Source organism: Melospiza georgiana, chromosome 3 (assembly GCF_028018845.1).
Source record: "Melospiza georgiana isolate bMelGeo1 chromosome 3, bMelGeo1.pri, whole genome shotgun sequence".
NCBI classification, from domain to species: Eukaryota; Metazoa; Chordata; class Aves; order Passeriformes; family Passerellidae; genus Melospiza; species Melospiza georgiana.
In genome coordinates this window covers 2076582-2097060 of record NC_080432.1, presented here as the reverse complement: position 1 = coordinate 2097060, position 20479 = coordinate 2076582, and the positions used below count along the sequence as shown (strand labels likewise).

At 44.8% G+C, this 20479-nt stretch overlaps 1 protein-coding gene across 8 annotated transcripts in view; it reads right to left on the bottom strand.

Annotated features, from left to right (window-relative positions):
• Positions 1-20479, bottom strand: part of HMBOX1 (homeobox containing 1) — a 117878-nt gene that overhangs the window by 61962 nt on the left and 35437 nt on the right. For 7 of the 8 annotated variants that reach the window (XM_058019546.1, XM_058019551.1, XM_058019548.1 and 4 more), the window contains exon 2: positions 6657-6740. In XM_058019546.1, coding sequence (XP_057875529.1) covers positions 6657-6679 — 23 coding nt within the window. In that variant the 5' untranslated portion in view covers positions 6680-6740. Of the gene's footprint in view, positions 1-5453; positions 5538-6656; positions 6741-20479 lie in introns of those variants that run through there. The other variant, XM_058019553.1, reaches the window with a different exon arrangement.

Genomic DNA, 20479 nt, shown 5'->3' with positions numbered 1-20479 from the left:
GATATAATCTGCATAATATGGATGTGGGCAAGAGCCAAAGTGTTCAGAACAGGATCCTAAGTCTGGTAATTGGTTTAAGAATGATTCTGATCGAGTCCCATCAACTGAGGAGAGCAGGATGGGGAGAGATGCCAACATTTCCCCTTCTCTGACACACAGCACAGGGCAGGACACCCCTGCACTGCTCAAGGGACATCCAGGATTGTCATCTCATTTATTACAGCAACAGCATTTTTCACAACATCACAGGCACCTCCTTGGTGTCACTCACTGCCATCTCACCATTTAAATGGGAGACCAAAATCACGACATAAATTGTGGCTTTCCAGTTGAAATAGGTTTTTCCAAAGTACACAGCTAAAAAAACCACTTTCTATAACGTGTTAATTAAACCAGAGTTTTAACCACCATCACAGTTAGAAGCTGAACTCCTTAACCTGCTAGATTTTTCTCCTGTGTGTCTGTGCATCCACTATTGGGGAGAACTGCAGCCTGAGCAGCTCTGGAGGTGGATGTCCTCCTGATATTAAAAAGGGGCATTAAGGAGATGGCACTGCTATTTCCAAAGCAATGTAATTTGCTTATCACCCAGCCTGACATTCAACCACCAAATCCACATGAAGGACTGCTCCAGATGCTTCCTATGAGCACCACTGACTACAAAGAAACTCCACTTGCAGCTGCTCACTCTGAATTTTTAACCCTGGTTTAGGTTATGCAAGCTTGTTTCTTTCTCCACACATATTTACGATATCCAAGGACCAAGCATAGTTTCACTCAGTCCTTCCTTTCCTACACAGAATTCTGGGCTGGTGTTGGTTGGAAGGGAGCTCAAAGCTCATCTGCCATGGGCAGGGGTGGCACTGAGAGATGAGGCTGATCAGGGCCCCATCCAACCCTTCACCCCATCCCAAAGGATGCAGTTGGTTCTTACAAGACACTCAAAGGAAGGGATTCATTGAGCTACAGCTGGTCCATAACAGCACTGACATGTATCACCAAAAAATCCCAGAATCCCAGAATGTTCTGAGATGGAAGGGACACACAAGGATCAAGGCCAGAGGCAAAGACTGTGACCCTTCCAGGACAGCTCTAAGGCACTGCTGGAAGAGAATTGGGGCATTTAAGGCACAACAGTATTCTGAAATTCAAGGTTTGACTTTTTCTGTTCTTACTGAACAAATGAATCTCCTTCCATTCAGAGGCTGGGGAGGCCCTGGCACAGGTTTCTCAGAGAAGCTGTGGCTGTCCCTGCACCCCTGGAAGTGTCCAAGGCCAGGTTGGACAGGGCTTGGAGCAACCCAGGACAGCGAATGGCATCCCTGCCATTGGAATGAGATGATCTTTAAGGTTCCTTGCAACACAAACCATTGTGTGCCTCAATGATTCACAGCAATATAAATATTTCAGAACCACCTAAAACTTTGCACCATATTAAGCAAAGCTGCCTTCAAAACCAGGAGCTGATGCTGTGAATTCTGAGGCGTAACAGAGGATTAAGGATCTGACTCATCACTTATGCTCATCAGTTGCAACTCCAGTATTTTCAGAGGACTTGTATCAGTTTTCAAAAGAGAGAAAGAGAAAAAAAGAAAAAAACCTCAGGCCTGAAGTGCTCATCATGTCAATGAACACAGAGCCATCCTCACCCATACGTTTGCATAATTATCTCCTGCAGTTGCATCTCTGGCTTCTGATTTTCAAAAAAAAAAAAAAAAGGCCTCTACTCCCATTCATCCTGATTCACAAACAAAATGTAATTCTTGTAATGACTGCTCTCATCCCGGGGAAACGAGAGCCTCGTGCTGCAGCAAGGGGGGAAATCAGGCTCTGAGCTGAGCCCCAGAGCCCCAGCATCAGCAGCTCTGTTTAGGGATGCAAAACAGCAGCTCTGGAATGCAGAGCTGTGCCACACGCCTTCGATCAAAATGGGGACAATTAATAAGAGCAGCCTGAAACTTCTGAAAATAAATCCGGCGTAATCAAATACTCACCGCTACACAAATTAGAGGAGGCAAGCTGAGAGCAGAATATCAACACATCGTTTCTTCAGGAGGCTTCAAGTTTCTCAGCTGGTTAAAGAGCCCCAAACCCCGACTCACTGTTCTACACAAGCTGCTCTTCCACTTATTCTCTGAAATTCTCTGCTGATAAAATAATTTTAATGGATGCTGGCAGTGAGCAAACCCAGTCGTTTTGCCACTTGGGTGAGTAACTTACTCTGCTTTACATCTCTGGGAAAGAGAGAGAGAACTTGAGATTGATCTTACAAGGCAAAAATATAATATAAATGGCAATTATTGTCATAATCCAAGTCTTACAAAAGGGACTGACCTCTGACTAAGCACAGGGCTGGCAGCCAGATACTTCTGAATTCTACTCAAGGCACGCACTGATTCACGCTGACACCTTATCTGTCTAACCCTAACCTTCCCTACTTCCAAAATCTGGGTTTCCTGCTATTGTTGCAATTCTACAGCAACAAGGCAGGAATTCAAACTCTGAGCCTGGATTCAAGGGCAGAATGAGGGATCAGCAGGACTAACAAACACAGAGAAAAACTGGAGTGGCAGCTGAGTGCTGAACCAGGGCCCAAAGCCCAGACCTGTGCCAAGAGCAAGGAGGAGCTCTTGGGTTTGGGAGCCAAAGACTAAACTTTGGATATAAGTTCTGTAACAGCTCTCAAAGCAGGACTTGTGCGCTTTAGTTACAGTAAATCTCATGAACACACTGAAATAGTGTAATCCATGTGAAGAAACAGTAATTTAAAAAGTCATCAATAAAATTGAGACATGGGCCTGCCCTAGAGACCAGACTGACACATCCCTGGAAGTGTCCAAGGCCAGGCTGGATGGGGTTTGGAGCAACCTGGGACAGTGGGAGGTGTCCCTGCCCATGGCAGGGGTGGGACAGGATGAGTTTTAAGGCCCCTTCCAACCCAAACCCAAAACATTCTGTGATTCTACAATAATTCATAATTTTCAGCCACCAAGATTACACGGTACAGTGCTGTCTTCTGCTCCCTCCATTTAATTTCAAAATTTTACCAATCCTCTGTTAAAATGTAGGCAGAATCTCAGAACTCTTCCCCAATAATTCTGCCACCTGGGGTATGTAAATACTCCAACCACAAGATCCCTGTGAGGCAGGCAATAACACTGCACTAATTTTTGTGACCAAGAGCTCCCAGAGAGGGGCTGCACTTTGGACAAGTCCAAATGACTCCTTCAAAGTCACTCAGGAATTTTGCAAGAAGGCAGAACAAGAGCCTGGCCAAACTCTGAGCATTTTCTCACCACACATACAGGGTCCATCTATAGCATCACACACATGACAAAGTGCAGGACAACTTCCAAGCAAAGCCATCACCAGGATTTCCACCACCTCTTCCACACATGAAGAAAAAGAGACATTCCAAAGTACTTCAGGCACCTTCATTCTCCTTTAGGACTTATCACCAGCACTAACAACTAAAACACTTCCTTAAAAGAGAAATTAATTACTTCAGAAAACTAAAATCCAAACCCAGCAAACAGCTGAACCTCACCTACCTCTGCTTTTGTGCTTAACTACAAAGCAAATTATTTTCCACTAGAAAAAACAGTTTGCAAGTGCAGTATTACTGGCACAGCCTTAGTGAAGACAGAAATTACACTTGGAGAACTCAGAAATAGATACCAGTGTCTCCTTGAAGAAAATAAATCATAACAGCAAAAACCATGGGCTTCTGGCCACTGCTGCTTCCATACAGGAGTTTTATTTTAGTTAAAAGCACTTCAGAAAGAAATTAATATCCTAATTAATGCTCTTAATTAAGCAACAAACATGTCTTTGTGTAACCCAGACCCAAACCAGGGAAATTTCCTACAAGACAGACAAGATCCAGTCTACATTCCACACTGCCAAGGCCACCAGTAACCCATGTCCCCAAGTGTCACATCCACACAGCTTTTAAATCCCTCCAGGGAAGGGAATCCACCACTTCCTTAGGCAGCTGTGCCAAACCTTTTTGAGGAAAAAAAACAATCAACAAGATTTTTTTTTTAGGTCACTTTTGCTATGAAATCATGAATTAACTCATCTGGTTTATCTTAAAGTGAAACCAAGGACTCAGGCAGGACATTGTTTCGGTTAAAGGAGCTAAAAAAGTCAAATGAATCCTCCCAGAGTCACCCACTATTTACACAATACCTCGTCACTGAAGACAAAAGGAGAAAATCAGCTGAGTTTTCTGTTACCTGAGTTTAATTAACCTGTTCTGTGTCACATCTCAAGGACACTGCACAGGCACAGCTCAGCCTGTGGTGATTTTCTGAGGCACTCTGTCCAGTGCCTGCTCTTCAATCTGGGCTGACTTGGTAGAGTTCACACTCTTGTTCTTTTCTTCCTGTTGTTTTTCCCAAATGATGACAAGGCTTCAATCCAGCCCTTCTCCACCTGCATTATTCACCCTGATTTTCTTTTATTCACTCCCCAGACTCCCCTGCCACTGCTGGCAGTTAAATTCATAAGCACTGGCCTGGTCATCCAAGTAAATTTGAAGTGATGGCAGTGAAACTGTCTGGTTCTATCAGAAATCATACTTTGAGGGATGTAAAACATACTGATAGTCATAGCTCACTATTAACACATATTAATTAATCAATATGGACTACAAAGCTCAAGTAATTACTCCCATTTTTATGGGGAGCCCAATAGAGATAAAGTTGTTGGCTCCAGGACTTAGTTTTAGATGAATTCTTAATTCCTGAGAGGCCAAGATCAAGAGTTCTGTGTTCACACTACACCTCAAATCCTCTCCAGCACTGACTCTCATCCTACTAAGGGTAAAATGAGGCAGTGAATGGTAACTTGCACCCAGGTAACTCCTACTCTTAGGAGTAACCCAACTACTCTCTTACCACAGCAGTTCTGCAACTCTTCAATCACTATTTAAATTCAAACTTTTAATTTTTTTTTTTTTAAGGCTCCATTTTCTTCTTTCCCCTTCACAATCCCATTTACCCTTTTTAAAAGATATCTGTGGTTTAATCTGGAAACTTTCTATCTAAATGGGTCATCTTGGCCCATTTCCTCTAATTTAACACTCTCTAATCCCCTCCAAATAAATTCCCCCCAGTTTTCCCTCAGTCAAAAATGATTCCCCTCTACTTCTACAGCATCTTCCATGGCCATACTGACTGCACATACACTGGAATAAATCAAGGAAGCTGCTACTGCTCTGCTGGGAGGTGGCAGCAGAAAACTGCACAGGGGCAGAACATGACTGAAATTGAGCTAAAGCACAGGAAATTCAAGCTATGCAATTCCCAGTCTGGAAATTTCTGACCAAAGCCTGACACAAAGCTGTGAGATGTCCTTGTGCTCACTCCAAGCACAGAGGAGCTCCGAGGTCACCCAGCAAACTCCAAATTACTGGGATAACAAAGATGCCCAGGGTGATGTGGCCTTACCTTCAGACTTCTCTCCTGCTGTGAACCAGATCTTTACAATTTCAAGTGGTGATTTTAATACTGAACTCCAACATACTTCCACAGCTAAAAGGAAGAAGAGGAGGTGGCTCAAGGGACTGGCAGCAAAGTAGGAAACCACCAGCAACAGAAAATCACTAATTAATAGCTTTTTGAAATCCATTGGAGTTTGGTTTCCAACACTAAATCCCTGTCAATCATTATTTTTTTGCTGTGACTTCTTCTACAGAAGGTTGTGGCTGCACTGTCACTTGCACTATCCCTGTCCAAGGATACATGTTCATCCTTGAAATAATCCATCAAGGAAAATGTGATGGTAGTTCCTTGCTACCTATCCTGCAGAAAAGGTTTCTCTTTCCAGACCTGACAGAAGGAACAATCTGAAATCAAGAGGTCCAAGTATCTCAGGAATCTGATTGCTGGGGATGAGCATTTGGTTGTGTCTGTAACAGGGATATTGTGAACAGCCATGCAGGACTGGCCAGTGACAGCACAATGCAGGTCAAGCCCTTCCTTTCAGCCTGACAAGCTTCAAAATTTGAATTAATTTGCTTATTTATTGAAGAAACAGCATGGAAACCAATGAAATTGAAGATATATGACAGAAGTAATTAAAAGGAACAAACTGATTTGAAATTCCACAATGAGATTTGGACAATTGGCACTGAAGATACTTGAGTTGCTTGGACCAACACATCCAGCACCAGAATTAGGTGAGGTGCCCCAGGTTTTCTGTCTCTGCCAGAGGCTACTAAATGAAGGTGGCTCATCCCTTTCAGCAAAGCTAGAGTGGTGCTAAACTCTTTATCCCTCTCATTTGTTCAGCTGCTGTATGGAGATCTCTCCTTTAACACTGATTTTTCTCTGATCAAGACTGATTTTCTAAGAAGTGCATCATTGTCCCTCTGTTTCAGTGACAGAAATGCAGAAGCACAAACAATACATGAGCCAGACCAAGTGAGCAATTCAGTGTTACTACTCCCTAATTTAAATGTCCAGTTATTTTACTATTTTTGGTTTAAATGTCTTCCCTGGTTTAAATCTTCCACTAAACCAGTGAAACTCTCCAACTCAGCCAACTGCTCATAACCATTGTAGCCATTTCTCTGCTTTTTTAGACAATTTAACAGAAGAACACCACAAAATTACTCTGGATTGTTATGAGTTTCTTCAGCTTGTACTTACACTACTGGAAAAGTTCTGAGCATACTTTACATGAGGATGGGACGTTACAAAGCCTCTTGAGGGTCTTCAGTGTTATTCACCATTCTGGAAGACACAAGGAAAAGATCCAAGAACATTACAGAGGTTTGGGAGAGGCAAAGGGATCCAATCACATTATTCTGGATAATCTGTCACTAACCCAGACTCACAGACTTCAATGATTCTTATGGAGAAAGTTGATGTCTGGTGTTGTAATCAGTCCAGAGACAAAAATTTAAATTACAATTGATTTCTTTCGACCACAAGTAAATTAATCTATGCAATCATTTAGCCTTATGACAGTTACCTACCCTTTTAACTCACAAAAGCTATTAAAAGGATTATTTGGCCAACATCCTCAAAGAGCTCAGGAGACAGGTACTGTGTTCTGAGGAGGAATGACCTAATAGAATTTTCCTCAGCTATCACTGCTGATGTCTTTCTCCACAAACTAACACGGACTGAAAGTGCTCCAAAAGTCAAACTATTAACAAGAGGGAAGAGAAAAGCAGGATGTTATATCCAGACAGAGCTAGAAAATGAGTGGATACAGCAGCATGGGGAGTTGCATGGGATAATTTTCCTCTGCTCCATTGGTAACATCAGCAATTGTGGATTGCTAATCCATGGAGAGCAGCCATGGATGGACAGATCTTGGCTGTTCTCAGTGGTTAAAAGTGGTCCAGACATTAGAGAATGACTGTTCCTCCCTCAACACCTGCTGAAGGTGTTGGGGAAGAACTGCACCTCTCCCAGATGGAGCCCACTGGGCACACAGGGATGCAGAGGCACTGAGCTGGTCAGGCTGGAAAAGCCCCCTAAAATCACAGAACCCCAAAATGGTTTGGGCTGGAATGGACCTTAAAGCTCATCCTGTCCCTCCCCCTGCCATGAACAGGAACATCCTCCACCATCCCAGGCTCCTCCAAGCCCCATCCAACCTGGCCTTGGACACTGCAGCCACAGCTTCTCTGGGAAACCAGGGGCAGCCACAGCTTCTCTGGGAAACCTCTGTCAGGGCCTCCCACCCTCACAGGGAACAATTCCTTCCCAATATCCCATCCATCCCTGCAATCTGGCAGTGGGAGCCATTCCCTGTGTCCTGTCCCTCCATCCCTTGTCCCCAGTCCCTCTCCAGCTCTCCTGGAGCCCCTTTAGGCCCTGCAAGGGGCTCTGAGCTCTCCCTGGATCCTTCTCCAGGCTGAACATTCCCAGCTCTCCCAGTCTGGCTCCAGAGGGGCTCCTGCCCTCAGAGCAGCTCCGTGGCCTCCTCTGGTTTCACTCCAACAGCTCCACATCTCCCCTGTGCTGAGGACCCCAGAGCTGGACACAGAATTCCACATGAGGTCTCACAAAGCAGAGCACAGGAGGAAAACCACCTCATTCAAGAGCATGAAGAGAAATTGTTACCCCAGCACTCCCAAGTGCCACATCCACACGGCTCCTAAATCCCTCCAGAGATGGTGATATAATCTCTATGTGGTTTTTTTCCCCTTTTTTCCTCCATGAAGAACCTCATGAACTTTCAGGACCAAAGTTTGGGCTGAATGAGCTTTCTCAGAAGTGGAAGCACTCAGCTTTTAACCACCAGCTTTCCTGGGAGGTTTAAGCCTGTCCATAAGAGCCATCTCCCACCCAGCTGTGGCCAGGGAAAGCTCTGGGTGTTTCCAGGGAGGGGAGGTGCTCAGAGTTGGCTGCTGCTCTTCCAGAACAACCCACTTGGCCCACACTGAGGTCCTGAGCTGCCTCTTTCTCTCCAGGAATGAGGTGACCAAGATGAATGGCCCCAGCCGACCCCCAGAGGCCACGTTCAGAGAGAATCACTGACATCCAACCACTGAGGGATGGAAGAGCCAAACACTCAGGTCCCTCCCTGTCAGCCACCCCAAACCCTTCAGAGAGACTCCCCCACCAAACCCCTCCTCTGTCCAATCTCTTAACTGCATTTTAAACATATTCCCCCCGAGGCAGTCACAAAAAACATGAGATCATGCTGCTGACTTCTTGCCAAATTTTAATACAGAGAGCTGTTTTGTTTTCCAAAGAGGAACAAATTAGACTTGAATATATACAAACTTTCTGAAGGTCAGAGGGGCTAATGATAAAGAACTGGATTCCTCAGAGAAAGATCTGCTTCCAGGGTGAGGGGTATGGATGTAGCAAAGAAGAAAACCCAGAAAGGGAAAAAAAAAATCACCTTCCATCATCATGAAATGCAGGATTAAAAGTAGAACATGAGGAGATGAGATAAGAGAAGCAAAGAAAAGGCTGCTGTAACTCAGGTTTTGAGATGACAAAGGCAGGAGGATGATATTAGTGATAGCAATGAAAGAGGAAAAAGCTGGTATGGACCTCAGATGTTTTAAGAGAAGAGCCATTAGGATCCAGACCAAATTTGGGACGTGATCAGAGGAGGAAGATGAGCTTTTCCAAGAGACTGCAGATCTGGGAGTGCAGACAGAGAACATCAGGATTTCAGTAGAAATAAACAGCAGCAAATCCATGAGAAAATAGAGATAATTCTCTGGTTTTGTTACATTTACGTGTCAAGCAGGTTTACTGCATTCAGAATTCAATCACAGATGAAGTAAGGCAGGACAGGGAAGGCTCAGGTCTGCCTTGGGAGCAGGGCTGGCGAAAGGAAACCCAGCTCCAGAGAAAGGAGAGGAAGCTGGTGCTTCCTCCGGCCGCTGCCAGCCCCAGCGGCCGCTATTGAAAAGGGGCACAAACAGCCTTTGACTCCACGTTGGTCTAAAGTTCAGTGGCACAGAAATACCTTCCCCACCCCCAGACACATGTGAGAAGTTGCTTCAATGCTTTGGTAGCTTAAGGGCACATCAGGCAGGGAACAAGCAAACCCTTCACCTAAAATCGGAGTCAAAACAATTCAATCCTGACCAACATAAATTCCATCAGCAACAAATCCTGACTCTGAATCATGAGTCAATGTCCCTCTTTCCCTCAGCCTCCTTTTAGCACCAGAGCACTCTGAGGCAGGTGTCACCACTCTTTGTGGTGATATGGGAGTAAGAACTCACAAACCTTTGCTCTTTTCGCATTATTCATTAAATAAATTATCTGCTAAGCCAGGGAAAACACAACCAGCTCCCCTTCCTATTTCTGGTAAAGACAATAAAAAAAAAAAACACTCACTATTAATATGGAAATCATGGCTGCAGTTGTAGAATCAGATGTAATGAACAATCTTGTCCCCAGCTTAAGTTGCTATAAAGGCAGCTTAAATTTACAATGGATGAGTCTTCATGGCAATCTGTTTTTCAGATATTAAAAATCTCATTTTCTCAGTGCCAAGGACAAGTGGAAGTGTGAAGCACTGGAGTATCAACTCTGCATTTGTCTCACTTGACATGAAATCATTCTCATTTTAGTTCTGATTTTTAATACATTCTTGGGATCCCCTTCAGTTTTCTTCATTTCTCACTGTGTGCAATTAAATGTTTTGAAGTAGAGTTCACCCTGATCCACAACACCCAGCAAAAGCAAGGAGAAAGTCACTTGGTAAAGATGAGGCTGATATCACTTATTTGGAAGAGAAACTAATTTTCTCTTTTAATTTCTGAGTGACTCACACAGTATAAATTTTTTTTTTAAAAAGCCATCACTTTGTACTTCACTAATACCTTCCTTGGTGAGTTCTTAAAATGGGATTTACAAATAACAAACTAAAAGCTTTTGTCCTTGGGGAAGACAAACATCAACATTTTGACCTAAGTAAAACATGAACAGAGGGGCTGAATTCTTGGCTTAAAGCCACCCAGGGCAGTGTCAGTGGCTGAACACAGCAGAGGCCCCAGCACTGCAATTGTCACAGCACTCCTGAAATGCAGAACCACCAAGAAATTCAGCCCTAAGAACAAAGTTCTACCACTGCTGAACTTGCAGTAAAGGCAGACCCCCAACTCCATGCATAATTACAAACCAATGCTCTCCTAGAAACAGGAAAAAATTAAAAATTTAGGCCTTTTACTCAATGTACAGCTTAATGTCTGTAGGAATTGTGAGGTCTTCTGGGCAGATCCTGGGCACATGTGTGCACACATGTCCATGAAGATGTGTTGGGGAGGTTCAGGCTGGACATCAGGAGGAATTTCTTCATGGAAAGGGTTGCTAAACATTGGAATGGGCTCAGGGAGGTGGTGGACTGGATGTGTCACTCAATGCTCTAGTCTGGGTGACAAGCATCTGTCAAAGGTGGGACTCATTCCAACTGGATGATTCTGGAGGTCTTTTCCAACCTAAATGATTTTGGATTCAATAAGTTTCTCTCCACTGAGGGCAGTGTGAAGTAAAGCCGTTACCTGGTTTAACTTCTGTCCCAGGACATCCTGCCTCAAAACCAGCAAGAGACCAAGGATCCATCCACGCCAGCTCATTCTGGTGATTAATCACCCTCTCCACTACAAATTCATACTTGATTTCTACTTTGAATGTGTCTGGCTTCACATTCCAGCCCTCCTCTGCCAGCTCCAAGTCCTTTAATTCTGGGAGATGTTCAGACAGGCTCTTATTTACCCAGTGCTTTTCAAAGCCCAGGTACTGCATTTGTATCAAAACTCAAATTCTTCTGGGTACACGCACAAAAGTAGGACTAATGTCCAAAATACTGGAGCTAATCTAGGACTCTCTAGCCCATTTTCCCAAAATAGGCATATTAGGAAAAAAAAAAAAATTTAAAAAAAGCTCTGCCATATGACTCAAGGATGTGTTTTATTTGTGCCCTGGGAAGCAAGGCCAGGAACCTTCTCCAGGCACTGCCACCTCCTGAGCACACCCCACGGCTTGGTGACGTGCAGCATCCAGTTCCACGTGGAAATCCTTTTATCCAAGCTCCCTGCTCAAGCAGGGCCACCAAAACCAGCTGTTCAGGACCATGTCCTGAGTATCTTCAAAATTTAAGACTTCGTTCTCTCTGAGCAAGCTGCGTCAGTGAGTGGAAACACTTTTTGTGAACACAAAAATCCTTGGAAAAAATGCTCAGAAGTCACCTCCAGCCACTGCTATTTTCATTCTTGCTGTGACTGTGTTGTTTACCAAACCTTTCACAGTACAACCCTGGAGCAGGCCATATTTTGGGATTATGGTGAGGGAATGCAGCAGCTCCTTGTCAAGTTAACAAGTTTACAATTTTTTTATGGAATCTTGTTTTTTTCTCTGAACTCTGCGTGGAAAACATTGGCAGAAACCTCTCCCCTTTAGAAAACAAACACCTCATTCTTATGATACAGCCACAGCTTATCATGTATTACAGGTGAAAGCAGAAAAGCAAATAAATGACTGCTCCTACAATATGCCCTGCAGAACATTGGCACAGGACAATTAGCCAAGGATCACAGTCAAAACTCTTTCTCCCTTCTTCTCCCTCCCAAATCCCATGCAAAAGAAACCTCCTTGCCCAGATTTATTGGGATTTCCTAGAGCACGAGGCAGAGGCCAGGCTCCATTTTGAGGCAGAGTAGCGACAGATCCCACTACAGAAAAACTGAGCTCACAAAATCATGAAGTTCCCCAAGGTTTCCAGAAAGGCAGAAATGACCATCAGTGAAAGGACCCTGAGCTGCACCAGAAGTCCCAGAGATCCATCAAAGGCAATACAATCCCAGCAAAAGGATGTTATTTACTGTTGCTCCATCCTTAATGGCAGCTGGAAATGAAATTCTGTCACCAAGCCACCCCTGCAGACCCATGTGAGCAGAGCACCTGGGTTGTACTTTGGTTATTGCTCACAACTGAGCTTCCAACCTTAACATCCCAACCTCCTGTATCTCCTGGATTGCTGCGTGTTGAGCCCTCCAATCATGGCTAAAAAATTTGCCTGGAATCAAAGACCAGACTTGAATTGGTTTTTTTCCAGCTGAAATGACATGTGAATGTCACCAGCAGAAGAATGGCACAAACTCCTGACCAGTAGGGACAGCCAATGACTGCTACAACTCCATTTCCTGAGGGATCAAACAGGTTCTGAGCCACCTCAGATCACTTTGAGCACTGAAATGGGGGAGGAAAAGTGAATTAGGAACCACCTGACTCCTACAGAGCTACAAGAGGCAAGACAGGCCCTGGAGTGGAACTGAGATTTAAAACCCCCACACGACACCAGCAGGGTTTGCACCTTGAACTCCAGGTACACTCCAAGGAACACTTCTTCATCCATCCAACAAAACTGATGGATGGGAGACTGCCAAGTCCTTGAGTCCAAACATACAATAAATGAGAGGCTCGTTCAAAACCCATCCAATTAACACTAATTACCTTGACAGTTTTCTGTGAGAGACACAGGAGCCCTGGACATGCCTAGTGAAGTGAGGTGCTCTATTGCCCAGCACAACCTCTGCACACCACGAATCCACCTCCACTGCAGACTGCTTGTCACAAAGGGGATTCAGGAGTCCACCAGCAAGAGGAGTTCATAGATTCTGTGGGAAACTCACAGATTCTGTGTGGGAAAGGGTAGGGTCAACAAGGGACACTGCAGAAGATACAACAGCTCCAAGAAATCCACCTGGACAGGAAGGGACCTTCCTTCATCCCTGACTCTCCAGGGAACACTTCTGTAGATGCCCCAAACCCTCTTTAGTGGAATTCCAGAAACTGCACTTGGCATTGGGTCCTTGACAAAGGGAGATTAATTGCAAGACAAGGGCTTTGAAATGTGTTGATTGAATCAAACTTGATTTCCTTTTTCATTTGACTTGATTTTAACTTTTCCTGTGCCAAATCAGGGAACACTTCCAAAAGCTGCATTTTTTCAGAGTGGTCGACCACACTTGGAATTTGCATTTGCATGGATGTAAAACCCTTGGCAGGGACAGAGAACTGCAACTACACAATCCAGTGAAGATGCTCAATACAAGAAGCACATTCAGGTGAATTGAGTTCAAGAATCTACACCCAGCTGCTGACCCAAAAAAAGAAACCAGAATTGTATCTGCCATCACTTGTAGCAGAAACAAGCAAGAGAAACAAGTCATGCCTCACAATCCTTCATTTTTGCACTGCTGTATGGCACAAGAGAAAACATTAGGAGGAAAGTGGTATTGCTTGACAATAGCAAATTCACTGCATAAAATTTAAGTATTATCTGTTTTAAAACAGGCTTTGGATTTAAGATCATCATTACTTTTTCCCCAAAAAGCAATGTGATAAAATGCTGTACAAACAATAAACTTGGTAGGAACTTTACAAAATATAAAAATGGTGTTCTGAAAAACGCTGTGAGCTCTCAGTTACTTGTAATAACATAAGAATGCAGCTTTTTTTCACCTCCAAAAAAAAGTCTACATAAAAATTGTGCCATAAAAGGAGGCTGAGAGCAGGGCAGCGTCACCAGGGTCTGGTGGTCATTTCTGCTGGAGGTCACAGGGCACCCCTGCGTTGTTCACTTCAGAACACAAGGAGTTATCTGAGAATCCCGAGTGTGCCAGGGATGCTGGAGCAGGGCTGGGCTGTGGCAGACATGTCCCCACTGCAGCAGCACAGATCAAACACGTCCCCTCTCCCCGCTCCACCCCGTGCCCTTGTCAACCTGTTGTGCTGAAAATATCGATCTGCGGCTCCACCGTCCTTTTCTGCTTCCCCTCTTCTTCCTCCCGGCTGACCTGGACTTTGATCAGCTTCCCCTCTACAGGAATTATCCATGGCAAGCAAAGAGGCCGATCAAAGTTTCCTTTTTCACAGCTTTGCCAGAAAGCCTGAGGGGCTCTGCCACCCCTGCAGAGGAACAGCAGCAGATACAAGGGAGAGCTTGATGAGCTTTTAGTCCAAGGTGAAGCTGTGCTCTGGTGACTTTATACCAGAGACTTCAGCTTGTTTCTACCCAGTGACTCGTGCAGGACAGAGATGACTTGTCCCTGCACGGGGCAGGGGTGACACTCATTCCATGTGTGCCACCCACCCTGCTGAACTGCAGGTGGGAGCAGCTGGCACCCTGACCTGAGCACAGAGTCCTCTCAAAGCCATGTGAAACAAAATACTAATTCCAAAGTTAAGAGCTAGAGAATCATGGAATCACAGGATGGTTTGTTCTGGAAGGGACCTTAAAGCTCATCCAGTGTCACTCTGTGTCATGGGTGGGGACACCTTTTATTATCCCAGGCTGCTCCAAGCCCTGTCCAACCCAGCCTTGGACACTTTCAGGGATCCAGGGACAGCCACAGCTTCTCTGGGAATTCCATCCCAGGGCCTCCCCACCCTCACAGCCAAGAATTCCCTCTCAGTATTCCATCCAGCCCTGCTCTCTGGCAGTGGGAAGCAATTCCTTGTGTCCTGTCCCTCATGCTCCTTACCAAAGTCCCTCTCCAGTTTTCTGCTGGCCCCTTCATACCCCCTGTTAAACACATTTTTCCCAAAAAATAAATAAAATATTCCCAAGCACCTACTAGAAATGGCAGTAACATCCAAGCAAACATAACTGGATGCTCCAGCCACACACTCCAAGAGCAAGCACAGTCACTTCCCCTACCTTAGCCTAGACCACACACCCAAATGGAGATCACTCGCCAGCTAAATATTATTCTTTCAAAGGCCTTCTCCTGCTTAACATATTAACAGGATTTATAGGAGTGACTGTCTGGAACACTGCTTAACAATGCTAATAGCAGAGTTCCAAGAAATCAGTAGTTTGGCAATTGCAAATCCAGCAATACACGCTGAAGTATGTGCTCACGCTTGCTAAACCTGTAATCCGAGTTCTCTCTTTTTTTTTTCCCTCCCCATAATAAGTGGTTTAAATTTAGTAGGAATGATTCACTTGCTGCAGGTTCACTTGCTTTATTTCTTTTCTTTTTTTTTTTTTTTTTTGCACTTGGAATCCATCTTGGATGACATCTAACAGGAAGGTTGGAGGAGGGAGGCAGAACCTGGCTTTTTAAAGAAAAGCCAATCTATAACACTGAGCATCTTCTGTAATTTTAAGTTAAGTATCTCCATAACTCCAATTTTCTCCTTCAATAAGCAGCAGAAACAGGGCAGACACAGACCCAAGCAGGGATCTAGTGCTGCTTGTGCTCTAAAAGCTGATTCCAGGCTAAAGAACAGACCATTCCCTCTAGTCTTAACAAACACTCCATCCCCAGATGTTCTGTTCCAGCACTGGGATCCCAGAATCCCAAATTACTGAGGCTGAAAAAGGCCTCCAAGATCATTGAATCCAAGCTGTGACTGATCCCCACCTTGTCACCAGTCCAGAGCACTGAGTGCCACATCCAGCCCTTCCCTGGACACCTCCAGGGATGGGGACTCCAAACCTCCCCGGCAGCCCCTTCCAATGCCTGACCATCCTTTTGTTTAAGAAATTGTTCCTTATATCCAATCTAAACCTTCCCTCGTACAACTTGAGGCAATTTCCTCTTGTCCTGTTTCGACCTGGGAGAAGAGGCCAATCCCCACCTGGCTGCTCCCTCCTGTCAGGGAGTTGTAGATCCAGCTGGGACCCTCCTGTGCAGTCCAGTCCTTCCTTGGACACCTCCAGGGATGGGGACTCCACACCTCCCTGGCAGCCCCTTCCACTGCCTGACCACCCTTTTGTTTAAGAAATTGTTCCTAACATCCAATCTAAACCTCCCCTGGCACAGCTTGAGGTAATTTCCTCTTGTCCTGTCTGTTTTTACCTGGGAGAAGAGGCCAATCCCCACCTGGCTGCACCTTCCTGTCAGGGAGCTGTAGATCCACCCAGGATCCTCCCGTGCCATTCTCAATCTAACCAGGCTGAGCAGCACCTTTGCTCTGCATCAGCCAGGAATCATGGACTCCCAGGATGGTTTGGGTTGGGAGGGACCTTAAAACTCATCAAATTCCATCCCCCTGTCAAAGGCAGGGACACCTTCCACTATCCCAGATTGCTCCAAGCCCCATCCAACCTGGCCTTGGACACTTCCAGGGATCCAGGGGCAGCCACAGCTTCTCTGGGCACCCCGTGCCAGAGCTTCACCACCCTCACAGGGAAGAATTTCTCCCCAAAACAGAATCCAAACCTACTCTCAGCTTAAAACCATTCCCCTGATCCTGTGCAGAACTCTGGCAGGCGGCTTTTGACTCATGGAAGGGGCCAGGGAAGGAGAGAGGCAGCAGAGCAGGTGACAGCTTTGGGACAGCACCAGAGGATTATTACGGCAAAACTTTGCTAAATATATCAGCAGTGCAAAGTAGGTGGGTCAGAACATCCCTCCAAGAGAAATCCAGATTTGGAAGCACAGCCCAAGTGACAAGGTATACGTTCAAAGTAGCTATAAGCACAAACATAAGGGCTTTAAGCAAGAACACTCAGAGGATTTGGAGTTTCCCTTCCCCCCTCACACATACATATTCAGCCAAAAGTACAACACAAGTGTGCAATGGAAAATACTCTTTAGGAAACAGGCAAGGAAAATAAATGGATGCACAGAGAGGTGAACTGACCTCCAGTCTCAACTGAAACTGTTTAGGAAGGTAGAGACCAAATTTAGACTGAGCTATTGGCCTAAACCCCCTCACCTGTGAGAGGGCTGAGACTCAGCAACTCATTCCACATATGTGGCACCAATCCTGTGTATTCCTTGAGCACTCAGGACTGTGAGAGCCCTATAAGCCAAAATACTGATTCTAAAGTCAAGGATTATAGAATCACAGAATAGTGTGGGACAGAAAGGTGGTTTAAAGCTCACCTCATTCCAAACATGACACCTTCCACTATCCCAGGTTGATCCAAGCCCCATCCAGCCTGCCCTTGGACATTTCCAGGGATCCAGGGGCAGCCACAGCTTCTATGGGCACCCTGTGCCAGGGCCTCCCCATCCTCACAGCCAAGAATTTCTCCCTGATATCCAATCTAAACCTACTCTTTCTCAGAAAGAACCATTCAGTAAGATGAGGACAAGAAGGTGAAGTTGTATGATGGAGGTTTCTGAAAAACTGATGAATTTCATTGGGCTGTGACAGAGTTCTGCTGAATCTTCCAACAGGAAATCCAGCTTCAGCTGTGGGTATGTATTGGAAGTGTTGATAAAAGCCAAAATTGCAGAACATTTGGAAATGCATAATTTAGTAGAGGACATTCAGTACGGATTCATAAAAGGAAGGTCATGCCTGACAAATCTGCTGAAATCCTTTTTATTATACGACCAAATCGTTAGGTTAGACAAGAGTGAAACAGTGGACATAAGTTATCAGGATCTCAGGAAAGCATTTGATTTTGTACCACTCAGGCTGATTTACAAAGTCATAAAGTATTGTGCAGGGAGAAGGAATTGAAACGGATTAAAGAACATTTTAGGGATAGGCACAAAGGCAGCAGAGTGAGTGGAAGGAATCTGAAACAGAGAGGTGTAAAGGTCAGGCTGCTGCTAAAGGTATAAGAAAAAGCTCTGAGAATTGTAAACCCAGCTCAGCTACCACTTGAGGGGCAAGAATACCCGAATTTGGTGGCAGAACCGCAGAAGGGTATTACTAGTGGTAGTAAATTTGGAGGAAATCAGGTGCAGAAACTGGCACTTGCCAAGGTGCTGCACCAACCTGTGGGATTCACCTGTACTAGAGCTGAGGTGTGAAGGGAACTTCTGGCTGGGAATCCACACTCATTTTAAAAAGGATTCAGTAATTTTATGGTCATTAATAAAATCTGCAGCTACGCCTGCTGTGGTAATGATTTGGGTAATTAAATCTGAAGCTTCTGGGAATTAAGCTGATGGCCTGAAAGGGTCAAAAAGAAAACTCCTCTGGTGCTTAATCAGAGGAGCTTTCCAAGCTGGATGGGTGCATTAATTGTCCCACACTGGCCACAATGTGACACACAAAGCTACACCCAGCGGCTCTCTGGGCTGATCCAGCTCAACTCTCCACAGAAATCACCACGATTTCATTCATGCAGGACACACCAAAAGAAACCAGGGTGGCTTTGTTAGCCCCTCTGAGACAATTTTCCACAGACAAAAAGAATTCCCACTCATCCCAAGGTTTTCCACAGGCTGCTGGTAATATCTTCTCCTGAAAATTCCCAATTATTCTCATGGCTGGCAGACTGGACACGAACTCTTTCCTTTTTAAAAGGAAACTCCTCTGGTGCTTAATCAGAGGAGCTTTCCAAGCTGGATGGGTGCATTAATTGTCCCACACTGGCCACAATGTGACACACAAAGCTACACCCAGCGGCTCTCTGGGCTGATCCAGCTCAACTCTCCACAGAAATCACCACGATTTCATTCATGCAGGACACACCAAAAGAAACCAGGGTGGCTTTGTTAGCCCCTCTGAGACAATTTTCCACAGACAAAAAGAATTCCCACTCATCCCGAGGTTTTCCACAGGCTGCTGGTAATATCTTCTCCTGAAAATTCCCAATTATTCTCATGGCTGGCAGACTGGACACGAACTCTTTCCTTTTCAAAAGGAAACTCCTCTGGTGCTTAATCAGAGGAGCTTTCCAAGCTGGATGGGTGCATTAATTGTCCCACACTGGCCACAATGTGACACACAAAGCTACATCCCATGGCTCTCTGGGCTGATCCAGCTCAACTCTCCACAGAAATCACCACGATTTCATTCATGCAGGACACACCAAAAGATACCAGGGTGGCTTTGTTAGCCCCTCTGAGACAATTTTCCACAGACAAAAAGAATTCCCACTCATCCCAAGGTTTTCCACAGGCTGCTGGTAATATCTTCTCCTGAAAACTTGAAAACTGCCAATTATTCTCACGGCTGGCAGACTGGACACGAGCTGTGTGGCCTGATGACGATTCAAGGAGTTTTTATCTTCTGTCTTTTCTCCCCTTAGCCAGCAGCAAACCTTTACAACAACGTCCTCGTCAGCTGGGGTAAAATTCCCCCCAGAAAACTGAGCCTCAGCTGCTGCTGCTTGGCTCAAGGTCAGCTGAGATAAAGATGAGAACAGAACGTGGATCTTCTGATTCCCACTCCTGTGCCCTGAATTCCAGGCCACAGCGCTGCTGCCACCACCTGTGGGGACAGCCTTTCAATCTTGAAGGCTGTCAAAAGGCAGCAGCTTTTCTAAGCACTAAAAACCACTTTAAATAAACTTGTTTGAAAAAAAAAAAAAAAAAAAAAAGTTAGGGGAGAACAGGTGGACTCCTGTGACACCAGAATTCTTCAATGCACAAAGAATCTTTCATCTCACTGTTCTACACGGCACCTTTAAATATTCTTCTACATAAAGGCATGATATGCAAGAGCAAAAGAATAACTGAGAAACAGTAATCCGTAACAGATCAACTGTGCTTTATCTACACAGATTCTGCTTTCATAAAAGCACAGAGGAAAGAGGGAAAAAAAAAAAAAAGAAAGTACATTCTTATTGTTTTCTGAAGCTTAAAATAACCACAAAGTGAGAAAAATCAAAGCTGTTCCACAGAACAACTAGGGGAAAAAAAAGTCTCACTGAGCATTTGAGAAAGACAGTAAATGGCTGAAGATGGAATTAGAGATTTAGTGAGGGCCATGGTCACCAAGCTCAGGTCCTAAATTTGGTCTGTGCTTAAACCAGGGTGGTTAAATGCAAGGATCTGCTAGAATGTATGTGCCCCATATATAATTATAGATGTCACTGGCAGCAAAGGCTACAGCTCTGGCTGCCACTACATTCTCCATTTTCACTTGCTAACTTCTCTGAAAACTTTCTTTTTCTCCATATATAATGCAAGTGGGATGCAGGTAATTGTCTGCAGGAAACCTGCTAACTGTGAGCCAGTCAGAAGGTAAAGGGATGGTAAGAATTAGGAACAAATCATCTGTACTCAACACAGGCAGACTTGCCATCAATTTATTCTCAAAGCTGATTGATTATGGAGTTTTTGCAC